Genomic DNA, 17,543 nt, shown 5'->3' with positions numbered 1-17,543 from the left:
AAGGCTTGTTGCTGCTCAGGGCCCCACTGGAAATTGTTCTTCTTGCGGGTGACCAGGTAAAGAGGGCTCACGATCTGACTGTACTCAGGAATATGCATCCTCCAAAAACCTACTGCACCCAAGAAAGCTTGTGTCTCTTTCTTATTGGTGGGTGGAGACATTGCTGTGATCTTGTTGATGACATCTGTAGGAATCTGACGCCGTCCATCTTGCCACTTCACTCCCAGGAATTGAATCTCACGAGCTGGTCCTTTTACTTTACTCTTTTTAATGGCGAAACCAGCTCCCAGGAGGATCTGGATGATTTCCTTCCCTTTCTCAAACACTTCCGCAGTGTGTTCCCCCACACAATGATGTCATCAATATACTGCAGATGTTTTGGAGCCTCACCCTTTTCCAGTGCAGCCTGGATCAGTCCATGGCAGATGGTGGGGCTGTGCTTCCACCCCTGGGGCAGTCGGTTCCAGGTGTACTGCACTCCCCTCCATGTGAAAGCAAACTGAGGCCTGCATTCTGCCGCCAGAGGAATGGAGAAAAATGCATTGGCAATATCTATAGTGGCATACCACTTTGCTGCCTTGGACTCAAGCTCGTACTGGAGCTCTAATATGTCTGGCACAGCAGCATTCAGTGGTGGAGTCACTTCATTCAGTGCACGATGGTCCACAGTCAATCTCCATTCTCCTTCAGATTTTCGCACAGGCCAAATGGGGCTGTTGAAGGGTGAGTGGGTCTTGCTGACCACCCCTTGGCTCTCAAGCTCTCGGATCATCTTATGGATGTGAACCACATCTTGAGTGCTCCTATACTGTCGTCGATGCACTATGGAAGTGGCAATTGGCATCTGTTGCTCTTCTCCCTTCAGAAGCCCTACTGCAGATGGATTCTCAGACAGCCCAGGCAAGGTGTTCAATTGCTGGATGCCCTCTGTCACTACAGTTGCTATCCCAAATGCCTACCTGAGATCCTTTGGGTCCTTGAAAGACCCTCTTTGGAGGTAATCTATGCCGAAAATACATAAGGCCTCTGGGCCAGTCACGATAGGTTGTTTCTTCCACTCATTTCCAGTCAGGCTCACATCAGGTTCCACCAAAGTGAAATCCTGTGATCCCCCTGTCACACCAGCAATAGAAACAGACTCTGTCCCCACATGTCTTGATGGGATTAATGTGCATTGTGCACCAGTGTCTACCAAACCTTTGTACTCTTGTGGTTTCGATGTGCCAGGCCAACAAATCCACACAGACCAGAAAACACGATTCTCCCCAGCCTCTACCTGGCTAGAGGCAGGGCCCCTCTAAGCCTGGTTATCCTTTCCCTGGGCATATGTCTCGGATGTTCCTTGAAGGGAATCAGACATGTCATCATCATCATACCTGGCAGTTCCGCTGCGGGCAACTGGAGCTGCTTTCCTTTTGGTGGAACTCGCTCTCTAAGCCGTGTCTTCCTTTAATTCACGCACCCGTCGTGCCAGAGCAGCAGTAGGTTTTCCATCCCATCTTCTCATGTTTTCCCCACAATCACGCAGGTAGAACCACAGATCAGCTTGTGGGGTGTACCTTCTCTCACCATCTGGGGAACGTCTGTGTTGGGCACCAGAATCTCTGATCCGTAATGCTGAGATATGGAGAAGGTTGTCTTTAATCTCCTCTCTGAGCTTCTTGTGATTCTCCTCCATCTTATCCTCCAATTTCTGCAGACATGTTTCTACTGCTGCGATTCTGGCATGTGTTGGGCCATGCACAGCATCTGCATATGCTCTGAGCTTCCTTGCCATGTTAAGCACAGTCTCATCCCTCTCATTCCTCTTCATTATGGCTAAGGCAGAAGCATATTCGTGTGGCACAAGTTGTACAAGTTTTCACCACATCACAGACGTGCATGGTACCAAGTCTGGGTTCCTAGTTGTTACATCATCTGAGAAGATAATCTCTGCCACTGCCATTTCTCTCAGGCATTGGATCCCTTGCTCTATGGTCTTCCACTGGGTTTGCTGCATATAGAGATCATCTGCACACAGGTATCTTTGTGCAACACTGTCCAAGACCTGTGCCCAGAGGCTGTTTGGATTAGCCCCCCTCATCATTCCTTGGCCGATGACAGGATCATGTGACAGGGATCCCAAATGCCTCGCTTCAGTGCCATCCAGAATTGTAGCCTCGTCTGCAGCATCCCAGAGATGGACCAGCCAACTAATTATGGATTCATCGGGTCATCGTGTGTAATCCTTCCGTAAGCCACGAAGGTCCTTCAGGGAAAAGGACTCAATATTGGCTTCTGATCTTGCGCCTGCTGCTTTGACTCCTGATTTTACGTCAGGAGGCATTGAAGGTCCTTCTCCTGTATCATCATCATCATCCACTGGTCCATCGGTCTTGTCCGTGAACTTTCCACTTCTAGTGCTGGTAGCCACAGCCATTGATTGAGGCTCATTGTCTGGTTTAGCTGCTGGCCTAGGCTCACTATAGGGTTTAGCTGCTGGCCTAGGCTCACTATCTGGTCTGGCTGCTGGCTTCGAGCCTGGAGTGTTGGCTGCAGCCTGAGTCACCGGGATAGTTGCTGATTTATCTCCCTGCCATCCTGCCTCTGTCTGCTGCCCTACAGTATCTTGCAGTGTGCGATAAGCACAAGCCAGGGCCCAGCTCACTGCAATGACCTTTTCCTCCTTAGGGTCATCCTGCTACTCTCTTTCAGATATTTCCCCACCTCAGCTGGGTTCTGAATTCGTTCATGGGGAAAATCCCAGACTATAGGGTCAGAGAATTCCTTCAGGATTTGGCCCATATCCTCCCATTTCCCATACCACTCAGGATTTTCCACACCTGGGTCTACTCCTGAGTCAGGGGTCTCATCAGCCCGTCTAGAAATCTCAGCCCTCACTCTAGATAAGATGCAGGCTGTATAGAGGAAGGTTACCAGATTGAATACCGGAAAGATGGTCTCTTAAACATACAGGGGAAACTGAACATTCTTCTATAGTGACACAACACATTCAGAGAAGAAGGAAAACAAAGGCTGAAAGCCTCATCCCCTGCTCCTCCTCTAACAAACTGGGTGCATAACCATAGCCACGAGCCATTCATACCTGGAGCAGACCCCAGCATGTTTATAAACTTCTTACAAATCATTACCACCAAGCCCAGAAGGAAAGCTATCTTTATCACAGACCGCACAGCTGCAAAAATACACATTAATAACTACAAGATACTTAAGGATAGAAAAGTATGTTTGAAAATGCAAATATAGTCCTATTTTATACTTTTCTCAGTAAAGACATTTGAGAGAAACAGTGTTGAAGTCAACAAAATAACATTATTAAACCCAACTCTGCTCTTTGCGGTGATCTTCAGTCAAAAGCTTGACACAGAAACATACAGAAATGTATTTTATCATAATTTTCCCTTCCCAAAAGGCCTCCGGTGTTCCTGCATGGCTTAGGAAAGCAGTGAGAAATCTTTATGTTTAGTTCTCACAGAAAATGTGCAATGATTTTTGGTTTTTGCTATCTCAGCCTTTGTACAAAGGATGCTAAAACCCAAAGGAGGGAGTGCTTTCAGTATTGCCTTGGGCCCTTTCTTTAATGCTGGTACAGTTCTAAAAGCCCTATTTTGATGGGACAGAAGAACCAAGAGAAAAGAAAAGGTACAGAGGAGAAAAAAAAGTGTCCCAAAAGTGCAGGAGGGAGGGGGACAGGCAGGGCAGGGAGGACCCAGGACACACAAAACAGAGCTGGGGTCCAGGGCCTGGGACTGGCTGCAACTCCAGCTGTCAGTGCTGCTGCTTCTCCTTCAGCCTCCCTTCCTGCTCAGCATCTCAGGAGGCTCGCCTATCCTCCACCTAAGAACAACCTGAACACTAAGAATAACTAGAATAGACAAACCTGTAGCTTAAATATTACTTAGAAATTAATAGATGGAGTGCACAGCCCAAAGATCATGGGCTACCACATCTGGGTTTGCAGTTCTGCAAATCAAGACCTTCTCTCCTACAGAAACTCCTCCCAATACTGAGCAGCTTTGCCTAAACAAGGATTTGAGGACTCTGCCACACTGCAATACACTTTATCCAATACAGCAGAACTGGCATCTTCCACTGTCACAGACGTCTTTTATGAAAAATCCTTTCCTTAGGATTTTGCCTCCTGAGAAGCTGGGAGGCCTCAGGAACAAAATGTAAACATTGATTATCTGCTGCTGTGGAATGCAACAGGTGCATCTGTGATTGGTCTCATAGAGTTGTTTCTAATTAATGGCCAAGCACAGTCAGCTGGCTGGGACTCTCTGTCCGAGCCACAAGCCTTTGTTATCATTCCTTCTTCTTCTATTCTTAGCTGGCCTTCTGATGAAATCCTTTCTTCCATTCTCTTAGTATAGCTTTAATACAATATATACCATAAAATAATAAATCAGCCTTCTGAAACATGGAGTCAGATCCTCATCTCTTCCCTCATCCTCAGACCCCTGTGAACACGGTCACATTCCACCTCTCCTGAAAACCAGAGACGTAACAGCACAGTGCCTTAGGACATGCCAGGAAGGTGAGGCAATCTAAGGGATGGCAGTGGGTGTGTCTGCATCAGCAGAGCCCCACCGAGTCCTTCCCTGCTGCTGCCAAAGCTTTCCAGTTCCCTTCGGCCCAGGCCCAGAGAGCTCCCAGCTCCAGGGAGTGTCCCAGTCCTGGGACAGCTCCCAGGCCCAAACACCTTCCTGTATTTGTGGATGAAAGCATCAGTCTTGCCCAGGCTAACAGCATAGACACCCTCTGGCAGCAGAGACCCGAAATGTCTGCTGAGAACAGGTTCTCCACACCCCTGGGCCAAGGAGGAGGAATTCCCATCCACACTAGGGGCTGCTCTGCTGTCACCATCAGCAGGGTCACCTCCAGCACTCTTGGTCAAACCATCCACGGCCTGTGCTCCACTGTCACCATCAGCAGAGGCCTCAGCAGGGTCACCTCCAGCACTCCTGGTCAAACCATCCATGGCCTGTGCGGGAGCTGCTCCACTGTCACTGTCAGCAGAGGCCTCAGCAGGGTCACATCCAGCACTCCTGGTCAAACCATCCATGCATCTGTGGAGCTCCTGGCTCAGCAGCATCACCAGGGTCCCTCCAACACAAAGCACTCTGGCAATGACAGGAAAAAGAAAGGTTAGGTGTTGATCCCTCCTGGCATCCCTCTGCCACTGCTGACACTTCAGATGCCACCTGCGTTCAGTGAAACACCCGAGAGTGCCACGGCTCAACTCAGTGAGCTGCACTGTCGTAGGAAGGAGACCAGGACACCAGATGGTTCATCACAGGTCCAGTTTATTGAAGAAAGCATCAAACACTTATACAGCAAATAATAAGCCCATGAATATTCTGTAAGCCAAGCAATCTACTGGTTAAACTATACCATGAACTCTTCCTCATTCCTTAGGGGTTACATCTCTCTTTTCTCATGTCTCTTTCACTATTTGTTATTATACTACAGCTAGGCCCAAGGACACGCTATCTAGCAGGTGCAAAACTTGGAATTAGCCACGGTTTTGTATTTTTCCAGTCACTAGCAGCTAAATTCCCAACACTGCACCTCCAAGAGGAGTTTAAATCCCTGATCTTCTCACCTCTTTCTAAATGGGAGAACAGGGCCCTGTCCTGACTCCAAAACATTTCTGATGACAGCAGTTCTTTCTGTTGGGTTAGCAGGGAAGATGGACTAATTTTTTACTCCCCTCAGCACTCTTTCAAGGATCAAGGGCACCATCAAGCCCAGAGTTTTTGGAGATTGCAAAGGAACAGCCTCCCAGTGCAGCAAGGGCTGCTCAGATTAGCATGGTAACTCCCTTTCTTTTGGAAACTTCAAAAAACTGCCTTTTGGAACTTTCCCTGTTCCACTGATCCTTCATGGCTTTCAAACTCAGGAAGCAGAAGAAAATTAATAAATGTTTGCAATTAATTTTTCTAGGTAAATGTCCAAACATTACACGTGGCTTTGAAAGAAGGGAAAAATAAATACTGTCCTGATTCAGTTTACAGCAAGTAGTTTGAACAGCTTTACTGGTGGGGCTCTCATGGCCCCTTCCTCATCTCCCCCTTCCTAAGGTAATATTTTACTTAGGCTGGACCAATAGAGCAAATAAGGGCAGAAAACAAGCACAGTAAGATTGCCACACCATTCTGTGGAGCCATGCAACCTTCTCCATCACTTTCCCACCACATTCCTGCATTGGCTGAGCGAGATCAACACCTGCTCAAGAGCAGTCCTAGAGAAAGAGCTTCTTGGCAGGCAAGAATAGAGGGGAAGATGGCTTGACCTGTCTGTTGGAAGCAGCCCAGCTATCAGCTTGGCCCAACTCTGCCATCAAATGACATGGTGAGGGATGAAAGGACACACCTAAAACCAGCCCAGGCTGCTAGTGAGGCATTCCTGGACAGCAAGGACGATGCATGCCCCTTCTAGTCTGAGATCCTTCCTGCCAAGCCAGGCTGGTCAAAGCTGGGCTGTGACCTTGAAAAGGAAAGACTATGAACTTATACAAGCAGGCCTCGGCTAGAAAATGATTATAGCTTTATTTGCCTGGCCATGCTTTAACTTTGTCTGGGTAGGCCTCTCCTCTTTCTCCTTTCTGCCACACTGGAGCATGGCTCAGAAACATTTCCCCATCATGCCTTGCAAAGAGCATTTGTGAGCATGGCTCACACAGGAGCCTCCCTTGGCACTCAGAGCTGGTGAGACACAACACAACAGCCTCCAAGGGACAGGAACGCAGGAACGGGCTGGGACCCACACAGCCTGCACAGGGTCACACTGCAAAGCTGCAGACCATGGAGCAAAGCAGGTCTGAAGCTGGCTAAATGCTCAGATCACAAACCATCATGGCACTTCCATCAAACCCTGAGCGTGCCGAAGGCCACACGTACCTCTCCATTTCCCGGAGAAGATCTGGTAGGAGCTGGGCATCACTCATGGTCTTGAACTTCTTCCCAAATGGAATATCTGAAATAACGCTGTCAAAGCTTTCTGAAGGCAATGGCAGCGCTGCAGGATAAAGGCAGGTCTTCATTTATCTCTGTGTGAAAAATGCACAGCAGCTCTGCCCCCGTTCCCCCTTCAACACTGCCTGTCAGCTCTTTTTGGGCTATGCACATTCACACAATCCACATTTTGGATTATGCAGACTCACACTCCTTCTGCACTTGCCCTCCACCACGGAGACACCACCCCTCTGCCGACTGGGAGGAGACAAATGTGTGGCAGCACTGTTCAGCCTGCAGAGTCTCTGCCCCTGCAGCAAGACTCTCCTAGGGCACTACATGTTCCCAAATTAACTGCTGCCCCTCAACACCCAGTACATCTTAAACATGAAAATCACTGAGCAAAACACAAAAGAAGAGCTACGTTTGTGAGCACTTTACTCGGTGAAAATGTTCTAGTGCATGTGTATGAATGGCAAGGAGCCACCTTCAATTCCTCTCCATGCCCCTTTTCTCCCCCCAGGAATCTGGTTACAGCCAGAATCACCTGGATTCTGTCAGAGCTGATGCTGTTGTAGGGTCTCCTTAGAGCTCCTGCATCCCACCCAGGTCAGCTCCCCTAAGGAAGATGTAGCACTGTGCCTGTGGTGATGGAGGCTGGCCATGTGCCAGGCTGTGCAGGCCAGCTGAGACCCCTCCTGAGACCCTGGGGTCCCTACATCCTCTGCCAGGCTGTCCAGCCAGGCTGGGGTCCCTCCATCCTGTACCAGGCTGTGCAGCCAGGCTGGGGTCCCAGGGTCCCTCCATCCCATGCCAGGCTGTGCAGGCCAGGCTGGGGTCCCTCCATCCCGTGCCAGGCTGTGCAGCCAGGCTGGGGTCCCAGGGTCCCTCCATCCTGTGCCAGGCTGTGATCTCTCCATCCCATGCCAGGCTGTGCAGCCAGGCCGGGGTCCCTCCATTTTGTGCCAGGCTGTGCAGCCAGGCTGGGGTCCCAGGGTCTCCCCAGCCCATGCCAGGCTGTGCAGGCCAGGCTGGGGTCCCTCCATCCCATGCCAGGCTGTGCAGGCCAGGCTGGGATGCCTCCATCCCATGCCAGGCTGTGCAGTCAGCCTGGGATCCCTCCATCCCATGCCAGGCTGTGCAGCCAGGCTGGGGTCCCAGGGTCCCTCCATCCCGTGCCAGGCTGTGCAGGCCAGGCTGGGATCCCTCCATCCCATGCCAGGCTGTGCAGCCAGGCCGGGGTCCCTCCATTCTGTACCAGGCTGTGCAGGCCAGGCTGGGGTCCCAGGGTCCCTCCATCCCATGCCAGGCTGTGCAGACCAGGCTGGGATCCCTCCATCCCGTGCCAGGCTGGGATCCTGAGGATCCTCCATCCCATGCCAGGCTTTGAAGGCCTGGGCCCTGCACAGACCCTGGGGTCCTCCATCCCTCAGGGTGCTCCAAACTCACTGGACACGGCCTTGAACAAACAAGCAGGACTAAAGACTTCCAACAGCCCCTCCTCACCTAAACTGTGCTTAGATTCTATGCCAACTTTTCTACAACTAGCTGGAGATGTTTCCTGGACCATTATTTTTTCAACACTTGCAGCACAACAACTGGGTATCAATTTTATCTGCAAATGAAAGGACATGCCACCTACAGCCCTGCTCAAGACATGCAGGACTGACAGCTTCTGACCAGTGATGGAGACAGCAACTTGCTCCGTTTAGAAAACCTGGCAGCTAAGCACCCTTCATTATCCTAGAAACCAAAGTCAAACACATCTTTTAAGTGAGAAATAAACCTACATTTTTATAAAAAAATCAATAATGTTTCTTACCATTCCAGTAAGAAATGAATACTGCAAGGTAAAAAAATACGCACACTTCATCATTCATGCACAGGGAAACTCAGCCAGCTTGCCTGTCATGGATTTCATATTGGCATAATTTAGCCTCAGACTCTGAGGTCCAGAATAAGGTCATGAAATTATTTCCTTCTCTACAGAATAGCTTGCAAATCAAGAGCAAACAGACTCCCTCTTACAGGAGAAAGGAACCATCATTCAAAATACTCCTAGTGCAAAACATGAACAATTCAGCTCAGTTTAATGTGTCCTCATCAACGCTCACCTGGTAAATTTAAGTTACAGGCTGCATTCCATTTGGATTTGTCCTGGTTGTGCTCCACTAAGATACAAAAAACTCTCACATGGTACATACTCTTTATGGTATTGCGGTGGTAAATCACACATTTACCATGAAGAGAGACAACTGCTGTCCATGGCAGACAATTGTAATTTTTATTGTCTTCTGCTGACTTAAGTCTTAAAGTTGAATGAAAGTTCCAGGTGCAGGCAGCAGGGAGGAATTACAAATAATTATCCCTTCACTAGCAGAGAGTCACCACCCAGCTATTTGTGGGGAGTTAGCTCTGCAATGTATCACCTCAGGAGAACCTACCTGTCCAATCCCAGAAACACAAAAAATCCACCTGGAAATAACACAGACATACCTTTCACAGAAGCTTTCAGCAGCTCAATCTTATCCACCAGGCCTGCAGCTCTGATATTGCCATCTGCACCCTCTAACTGTGAGTCACTTATATCAGCACCCCAGTACCAGGCGTCCTGTCCAGAGAGAGAGAAAAGCAATTTTGTGAACACTCCAGTTCTTTATTTCATCAACCCTTCTCAAACTGCCTTGTTGCACAGCTCTTGCAAGACAACCCCCTTCCTGGGACATCTGCTGTTGTTACACAAAACAATTCACAATCCAGAGGATGGAGGAACGGAGGAAGTATGTGCTGTCTCCACTCCTTTAATGTTCAGAAATATTAATGATCAGAGAAGTATGTGCTGTCTCCACCCTTTCAAGGTTCAGAAATATTAATGATCAGAACTATGTCTTGTCTCCACCCTTTCAATGATCAGAAATATTAATGATCAGAAGTATGTGTTGTCTCCACCCTTTCAATGATCAGAAATATTAATGATCAGAGAAGTATGTGCTGCCTCAATCCTTTCAAGGTTCAGAAATATTAATGATCAGAAGTATGTGTTGTCTCCACTCCTTTAATGCTCCGGTCTCCTCAAGGCCCTTGAAATGACAGAAGTACCAAGAGCATGTCCTAACAGCAGGACCCCAGCTAGGTTCAGCCAGGCTCACTGCTCCTAATGCTGACGACTGCCCCATAACACCGACTCCTCTGAGCCCAGGAAGCTCCACAAGCTCGTGGCTGCCTCACACAAACCCTGCAGTGGAAATCACCAGCTGCACCAGCCTGCAGGACACATTCACCTGGGGGCACCTTTGTACTGAAACGCTTCTAGCAGCTGCCTGGAAAGGTTGGTTTGGTTTCAGCTTTCCAGGCAGCAATGGGCTTTGGCCTTACTGGCAGAGAGAAAACCCTGTCCCACAAGCACCAGTCTCCCTGCAGAGGGAAACTCCAGCAGCTGGGGCTGGGATACTCACAGGCCACTCCTTGGCAGCCTCCAGCAGGATGGTTCCTAGCCCACACATGGGATCCAGCACAAGGGCACCAGCCTACAAAAACAGAGGGGTTACTGCATCCCCAGCAAGACAGACTCCTCAGCCAGGACAGAGCTCACAGAGGGATGTGCATAATCCCACTGAAACCAGCACAGGTTAACAAGAATCTCTGGTAGTCCATGGCCAAACTCGCCTGTAAGGGAATATAGTGAAAAGCACCCATAGCTTCACTGCAGACAGCCCTGAGGAGACATTCAGGAGGAAATATTACAAGTGGGCTGCAGACAGATATTTGTACCACTGTGAAAAGAGATCACATTTCCTTGGAAAACAACACCAATGTTTCATTTTTTCACTGTCACAGAACAGCAGAAAAAATCTTACCAATTAGACATGTATCTGTACAAGGATTACCAGCTCTGTTGGGAAGCACCTGGAGTTACAGCAGACACCTGGCTGAACTGCAGGTGACAGCACACTCATCACAGGCATGGCAGACCCTGTCCATCCACAGGCACTAGGGAATGGGGCACAGAAACCATCCCACTGCTCCCCAGTAAATGGAGCATTGAAATCACCCCACTGCTCCCCAGTAAACGGAGCACTGAAATCACCCCACTGCTCCCCAGTGAATGGGGAGAAAGGGGCACTGAAACCACCCCAATTCTTCATAGCCAGTGGGGAGAATGGAGCACTGAAATCACCTCACTCCTCCCCAGTGAATGGAGCACTGAAACCACCCCACTCCTCCCCAGCCCCCATGAGCAGCACCCCATTCCCTTAATTCAGGACCCATTTCTTGGCAAGGAACACTCACTGACCCTGATTTCAGCCAGAGATGCCATGGCCCATGCCACTGTTGACCGCAGTCCTGCTGTTCTGATGTACTCTCTGTTTGCCAATGGAAGCCTGCAGACAGCAAAAAACCAAAAAAGTTAACTAAAACAGCAGCAGAACCACCCAGAAAAGCCCATGTGATGTCAAAGAACAAATGAACTGGACAGATCTCCTGAGAGACAGAGAAGTCTCTTTTAACCATAACTCACTGCAAAGCCTGGCTGTGTGTTCATTTAAAACCCAGGCAGATCACAAGACTAATATGACAACAGTGGTTATTAAACCAAAAGATAAATACTCATGGTGGAGAGCAAGATTTACAAATCTTGTCTGTTCTGATACTGCCACGACAAATCTAGTGGGGAAAACACTTACCTGAAAAGAGGAATCCCCACCACAGAGTGAATGTCATTGAGATGTACAAAGATCTAGAGGAGGAAAAAAAAAAACCAACCCAAATATTTTAAAGTCTCAAACTGACACGACAATAGCTTTAACTCACTTAAACCAGACATAGATGCTTCTACAACTTCTGATTTCAGTTTTTAAGAACAAAAATGCATACTATAAACAGTAACAATTAACTGGAAGAAATCCTACTGGACGATCTGAATGCCACTTTGCAGATGATTTAATGCTTAATCAAGCTGAGACGTATTTTGTCAGCCAGGAATCCATCAGCAAGCACTTGAATTTATAAGGGGGGCTATTTTTCCTTAACACAGCATAGGAATTTTTAGTTATAAATCCATTTACTACAAGTGGGAGAATATTATTCACTGTATACTAGCATCAAAATAATAAACATTAAAAAAAAACACCAACTAAACAAAAAAAACCCAAATAAAAAAATCAAACAAAAAAACCCAAACCAAACCCCACCAAACAAAAAATCCCAAAACAAACAACAACAAGCAGCTGTAGGCAGTTACAAGAAATTGTCCTGCTGTTCCATAGAGAACATCCCAAAAGAAGACTGAGCTTCCCAGCAGGTCTTGCATGACTGCAATCCCTGCTCCCAGGCAGCACAAAGGGAAACAGGATGCTGCTGGAAAATCCCAGTCCTCAGCACCTGAACAGCTTCAGAGCAAAAACCTGGGCAAGAACAGGAGGGGCACGTGAGCCTCACCAAAGCTGTACACAGTACCTAGTGCTGAGTGTGGGCACCAGTGCCAGGAAATGAACTCCAGAGCCTCTGCAGGTCTGGCATTGCTGGGCATCAGAGCTGAGAGCAGCTCCCACAGGCCAAGGGTAGGGATGGACAAACATCCCTGGGGAAACACTCCTTGTCAGGAGCCAGGAGTCCTCTGGGAGGTCCCCAGGCAGCTGCACCAGCAAGGGTGCACCAAGGGAGCTGTTTGCTGTTTGTGTGGGAGCCTTCCCCAGGCCCTGTCTGTCATATCCTCAAGTCCAGCTCCCTGAGAACAGCCAATGCTGCCCGCTCCCTTCCCCTTCAGGGGCCACAGACACCCCTTGGCTCAGGTGAGTTCCATTTTCACAGAGCCCAGCAGTCTGTGAGGGTGCTGGATCCTCTGGGGATCCTTTCACAGACACCCCATGGCTCAGGTGAGCTCCATTTTCACATAGTCAGAGCCCAGCAGTCTGTGAGGGTGCTGGATCCTCTGGGCATCCTTTCACAGACACTCCATGGCTCAGGTGAGCTCCATTTTCACACAGTCAGAGCCCAGCAGTCTGTGAGGGTGCTGGATCCTCTGGGGATCCTTTCACAGACACCCCATGGCTCAGGTGAGTTCCATTTTCACAGAGCCCAGCAGTCTGTGAGGGTGCTGGATCCTCTGGGGATCCTTCCCCTCCCACGCTGGCAGCCCCAGCCAGGCTGGGGTCCATGCCAGAGCTCTGGGAGGCACACACACACCAGGGCCACACACGTGCTGATTTTCAGGTAAATTCAGCAGCAGGGACAGGCCATGGTCCCACGTGCAGAGGGAGCAGAGAACCAAAGCAGAGGTGCCAGGGTGAGTCTGGAAGCACCCACAGGCACACAAGCAGCCCTACCTCCAGGTCAGGGTCCCGCAGATCAGCTCGCCACCCACACTGCTTCACCAGGGCTGTGCCAAGGGCTCTGCCGACCTCCTGCGAGGGGACAACAGTCACAGGCATGAGAAAACCACACAGAGCTGGGGAACTGCAGAGCACAGGCATGAGAAAACAGAGCTGGGGTGTCGAAGGAAGGAGACCCAGACATCCGTTGATCATCATAGGCCCGATTTTATTGATCAGTACGGCGGGTTAAATACAGTTAATAATAAGCTTCATACATATTGCAAAAGTTGAGCTCAGGATTGGTCAGCTTACATATCAGCACCTACGCCTACTTCTACATTCCTATGGTTCTACTTTTGATACTTTCTACATATTCTCAGGATATATTCAGGAATATCTCTACTCCCTTTCCTCATGTTGCAGCAAGGTCACTGCTGACCTTTCCTTTTAGCTTGCTGACTGCTGGCTTTTCTCTTTCAGCTTAACCAGCGGCATTACTTCAGCGTGGCCTTTCTCAGCTAACCAATTATTAATAAATCTCTCCACACTGGGGAAACTGCACAGAGCTGGGGAAACTGCAGAGCACAGGCACGAGAAAACAGAGCTGGGGAAACTGCAGAGCACAGACACGAGAAAACACAGAGCTGGAGAAACTGCAGAGCACAGGCATGAGAAAACACAGAGCTGGGGAAACTGCAGAGCACAGGCACAAAAAACCACAGAACTGGGAAACTGCAGAGCACAGCCTCAATGCACAACCCTCAGAAATCCCAGGGAAGAGCCTATGCCTAAGACAGTAACTTACACAACTCACAGTAGAAGAAGTACAACAGGGCAGAGCAGGCGAGTGAGGGGCAAAGCAAACACAGCACAAGGCAAACAACCAATGCAAACAACCAAACAACCAATGCTCAGCTGCAGCAGGAGACCAGAGGCTGAAGTTCCAGTCCTGACCAAGTCACAATAAAACACTGACTTGAGCTGGACTTGATCCTTGTGGGTCCCTTCCAACCCAGAATATTCTGTGACTGCCACCATTTTGGAATTCTTAATTACATGCACAAAATACCTCCAATGGCTCTAAGGCAGATTACCCAACAGAAAATCTGCAAGTGAACAACTACAACTCACAGTTTTAATGCTTTTGTTACGTATAGAAAGCTCTGATTACCTTCAGAGTATAGGTTCAAATAGCAGAAATTTAGCCAAACACTTCCCTCGTAGGGAAGCTCATGTGTCTCACCTCACCAAGGTACTAGCTTTAGTAGGAAAAAATTCTAAATACTGACACCTTCCAGTAAGAGTAACCAGATGGGAAGAGGGCTGAATGGAACAGACCCCTGGAGGACTGCATGCCATTATTCCTTCCCAAGGACCAAGCTCCACTACTCCCAAGACTCCCAGGGCTGTATTCCTGAAGAACAAATTCTCCCCAATACCCAGCCAGAGGCAACTGAAGTTGTGAGTTCTGGCTTTTACCCCTTTGTCCAGACTGCACAACTGAGAGGAGTCTGGCCCCACAGTCCTTGCAATGGCCCTTCAAGGAGATGTAAATTATCCAATCACTCCTCAGCTCCACTGGCCCAGAACCTAAAACTCTTACCTTTGCTTTTCCTCAACAAAAGGTATCGATTTGGAAAACATGAAGGGTAACAGTGCACAGAAATCAAAACCAGCATTTTTACTTCCACTTGTTTAAGGTGAATGCAGGTTAGGGACTTTTTGAGAAAATACAGAAAAAGCTTACACCAGTTTATTATTCCAGAAGACACAACACAACTGCAATGACAAACAAAGTACACATCTCTGTTCACCCTTGCTGGATTATTTTAAAGCAGGTAGCTCAGCATACCTGTGAAGTCAGTGTTCTGGCAATGGCTCCACTGCAGCGACACGACACCCTGAAGCTGAAGCCAAGCTCCTCAGGGGCAGCAGGATCCTCTGCACTGCCCATGGAAGGCAATTCTGAGCAAGTCCTGCTCTCAGTCCAGCACTCCTGCCTGCTCATTCTGGCTGGTGCCTCACAGGTCTCTCCAGCTCCCACCTGACACTCCTCAGACACAGCTGTCCTCACTTGTTCTGTCTTTTGCCTCTTATTTGTAGTATTTGTCTCTTCTTCTGACTTTCTCTTCAGAGCCAATGCATTTTCTATAGAGCCATCATCTGTTTTCCCCTCGTGTCCACGAAGCTTTCTCCAAACAGAGACAATATCCAGCCAGTATTTCGGGTCCTCAATGACAAGGCTTTTAATCTCATGAAGCATTTTCCCTGGAAGAAAAAAGCAGTTTTGGTTTAAGCACCTCAGCCTCAGGATTTCACTTCCCTGTGCCCAGATTTCATCCATGTGTGAGTCCAGAATCACAGGCACAGCTGAGCCCTCAGCAGGAGCCACACAGGCGCCCCTCTGATTACCAGCTCTGCACAACCAAGACTAAATCACACAAGAGTTGAATTCTGCACAAGAACTCAGCAGCTGTAGAAAGCCAGACCACCTGTGAGAGCCATTCCCAGGGACAGAGCACCAGCCTAGCATGCCACCCTCCCCAGAAAGCACCTGGCACAGGTTTAAGCGATGCAGAACACTCTCCAGAATCAAAAGACAGATACAAACATGAATTACTTTGAGTCATCTCAGGCAAAATCAAGTTTATTCTTCCAGAAAGAAATTTTTTTGCTTCCCACTCATCACTGTGCCTTCAATCCTGCAACACACACCAACACATGTGGGCAGTCCCCAGCTAGCCACAAGAGAGGCATGAGGAACAGAGAGGCCAATTCACTTAAATGCATCAAAGCTGGTCAAGGAAAAAAAAATAAAGGTCTTTCTAGTTATCGCTTAAAATCTTAGAATCATGACCAAATTTCATCCTCAAAGCTGAAGGTAATCTCCCAGATAAAAATCAATCCATCTAACTTGAAATTCTCACTCCAACACTGACAAAGAGCACAACCCAAGGAGCTGAGACTTAGAAGGGAGCAGTGTACTTAGAAGTAAATTGACACAATATATAGACCGGGATTCACTTTGTTTAACAGAAAATAAGACTTCTTGTTAAAATAAACACAAGAGATCCAGGGCTGAACGCTGCTTTTCAGGTGGGGTATTGTTCTCTTTTGTGAGGCTGGGCGGGGGAGAGAGTCTCTGAAATACACACATACACTCAGTGCCGGCAGAAAACAGGCTGCAAGGTAGCTACAGAACACAATTTAAAAGCCCTTTTCAGGCCAAAAACATGTTGAAAACACACGTGGGTGAAAGACACTTTGGAATCGATTACTGTCAACTAGAACTACAGCCACCAGTAAAAAACTAAACACTTAAAATGTTATAACCAGGACTCAAACCAAGGCCTCTCGTCTCCGTACCTCTGTTCCCGGACACCGGCAGCGGGCTGTGCTTCTTCAGCAGCAGGAACAGGCGCTCCGCCGACCGCAGCTGCCGCAGCTCTCCGGGCCCCGCCGCCGCCCTGAAGAACACTTTTCCCGAGACGGAGTCCACCTCCGGGAGGAACACCCATCGGGCCGGGCCGGGCGGCTCCGGGTGAGCGCTCCCGTGCCCTCCGGGTGAATCCTCCCTCAGCCCCAGCTCCCTCCGATGAGCCCCTCCGACCCCGGCCAGCCCCGCGCGTGGGCCGGCACAGCCCGGGCCGTGCTCCGGACGCGGAGCTCCCTGCTGAGCCGGACCGAACCGCCCGGGTGGTCACCGGCATCGGCTCCCCACTCACCCAGACCGGACCGGACCGCCCGAGTGGTCACCGGCACCGGCTCCCTGCTCACCCGGCTGGTCACTGGCTCCGGCTCCCCACTCACCCAGACCGGACCGGACCGCCTAGGTGGTGACTGGCTCCGGCTCCCCGCTCACCCGGCTGGTCACTGGCTCCAGCTCCCCGCTCACCCGGAGCCCCCGGCTGGTCACCAGCTCCGGCTCCCCGCTCACCTCGGTGGCGCCGAGCCGCGCCCGCACCTCCCGCACCAGGAAGGGCTCCAGCCCGCGGCCCGCGGTGCAGAAGAACCGCCAAGCCTCTCCCGCCGACATCTTGGAGAGGCGGGGCCTGCTGGGGGCGGTGCTATCGGGGGCGTGGCCTGTTGAGGGCGTGGCCTAATGAATCAGTAATTACATTAAAAATTAAAAAACTAAATTTAAAATTCCTAGTTCGCTTCCTACACAAATCCATGCTGTTACTTGAGTTACTTCTCTTTTACTCAAACAGGACAGCGCAGACTTGAACAGTCTTCTACTTTTGAGAGGTTGCTTTTGCCTTAATTGCCAGCT

General features: G+C 49.4%; 1 protein-coding gene across 1 annotated transcript; it reads right to left on the bottom strand.

Annotated features, from left to right (window-relative positions):
• Positions 1-2,846: 2,846 nt before the first annotated feature.
• Positions 2,847-17,306, bottom strand: THUMPD2 (THUMP domain containing 2). Its single transcript, XM_058813585.1, has 10 exons — positions 17,208-17,306; positions 16,637-16,769; positions 15,123-15,538; positions 13,283-13,360; positions 11,642-11,694; positions 11,251-11,338; positions 10,412-10,483; positions 9,453-9,567; positions 6,903-7,020; positions 2,847-5,123 (listed from the first exon to the last, which is right to left on the bottom strand). The coding sequence occupies exons 1-10, from the start codon at positions 17,304-17,306 to the stop codon at positions 4,520-4,522; spliced, it is 1,776 nt and encodes a 591-aa protein (XP_058669568.1). The 3' UTR covers positions 2,847-4,519.
• Positions 17,307-17,543: the final 237 nt, after the last annotated feature.

Source organism: Ammospiza caudacuta, chromosome 1, assembly GCF_027887145.1.
Source record: "Ammospiza caudacuta isolate bAmmCau1 chromosome 1, bAmmCau1.pri, whole genome shotgun sequence".
In the NCBI taxonomy this organism is placed as follows: Eukaryota; Metazoa; Chordata; class Aves; order Passeriformes; family Passerellidae; genus Ammospiza; species Ammospiza caudacuta.
The sequence above is the reverse complement of the archived record's forward strand: the minus strand, read 5'-3'. Positions and strand labels throughout refer to the sequence as shown.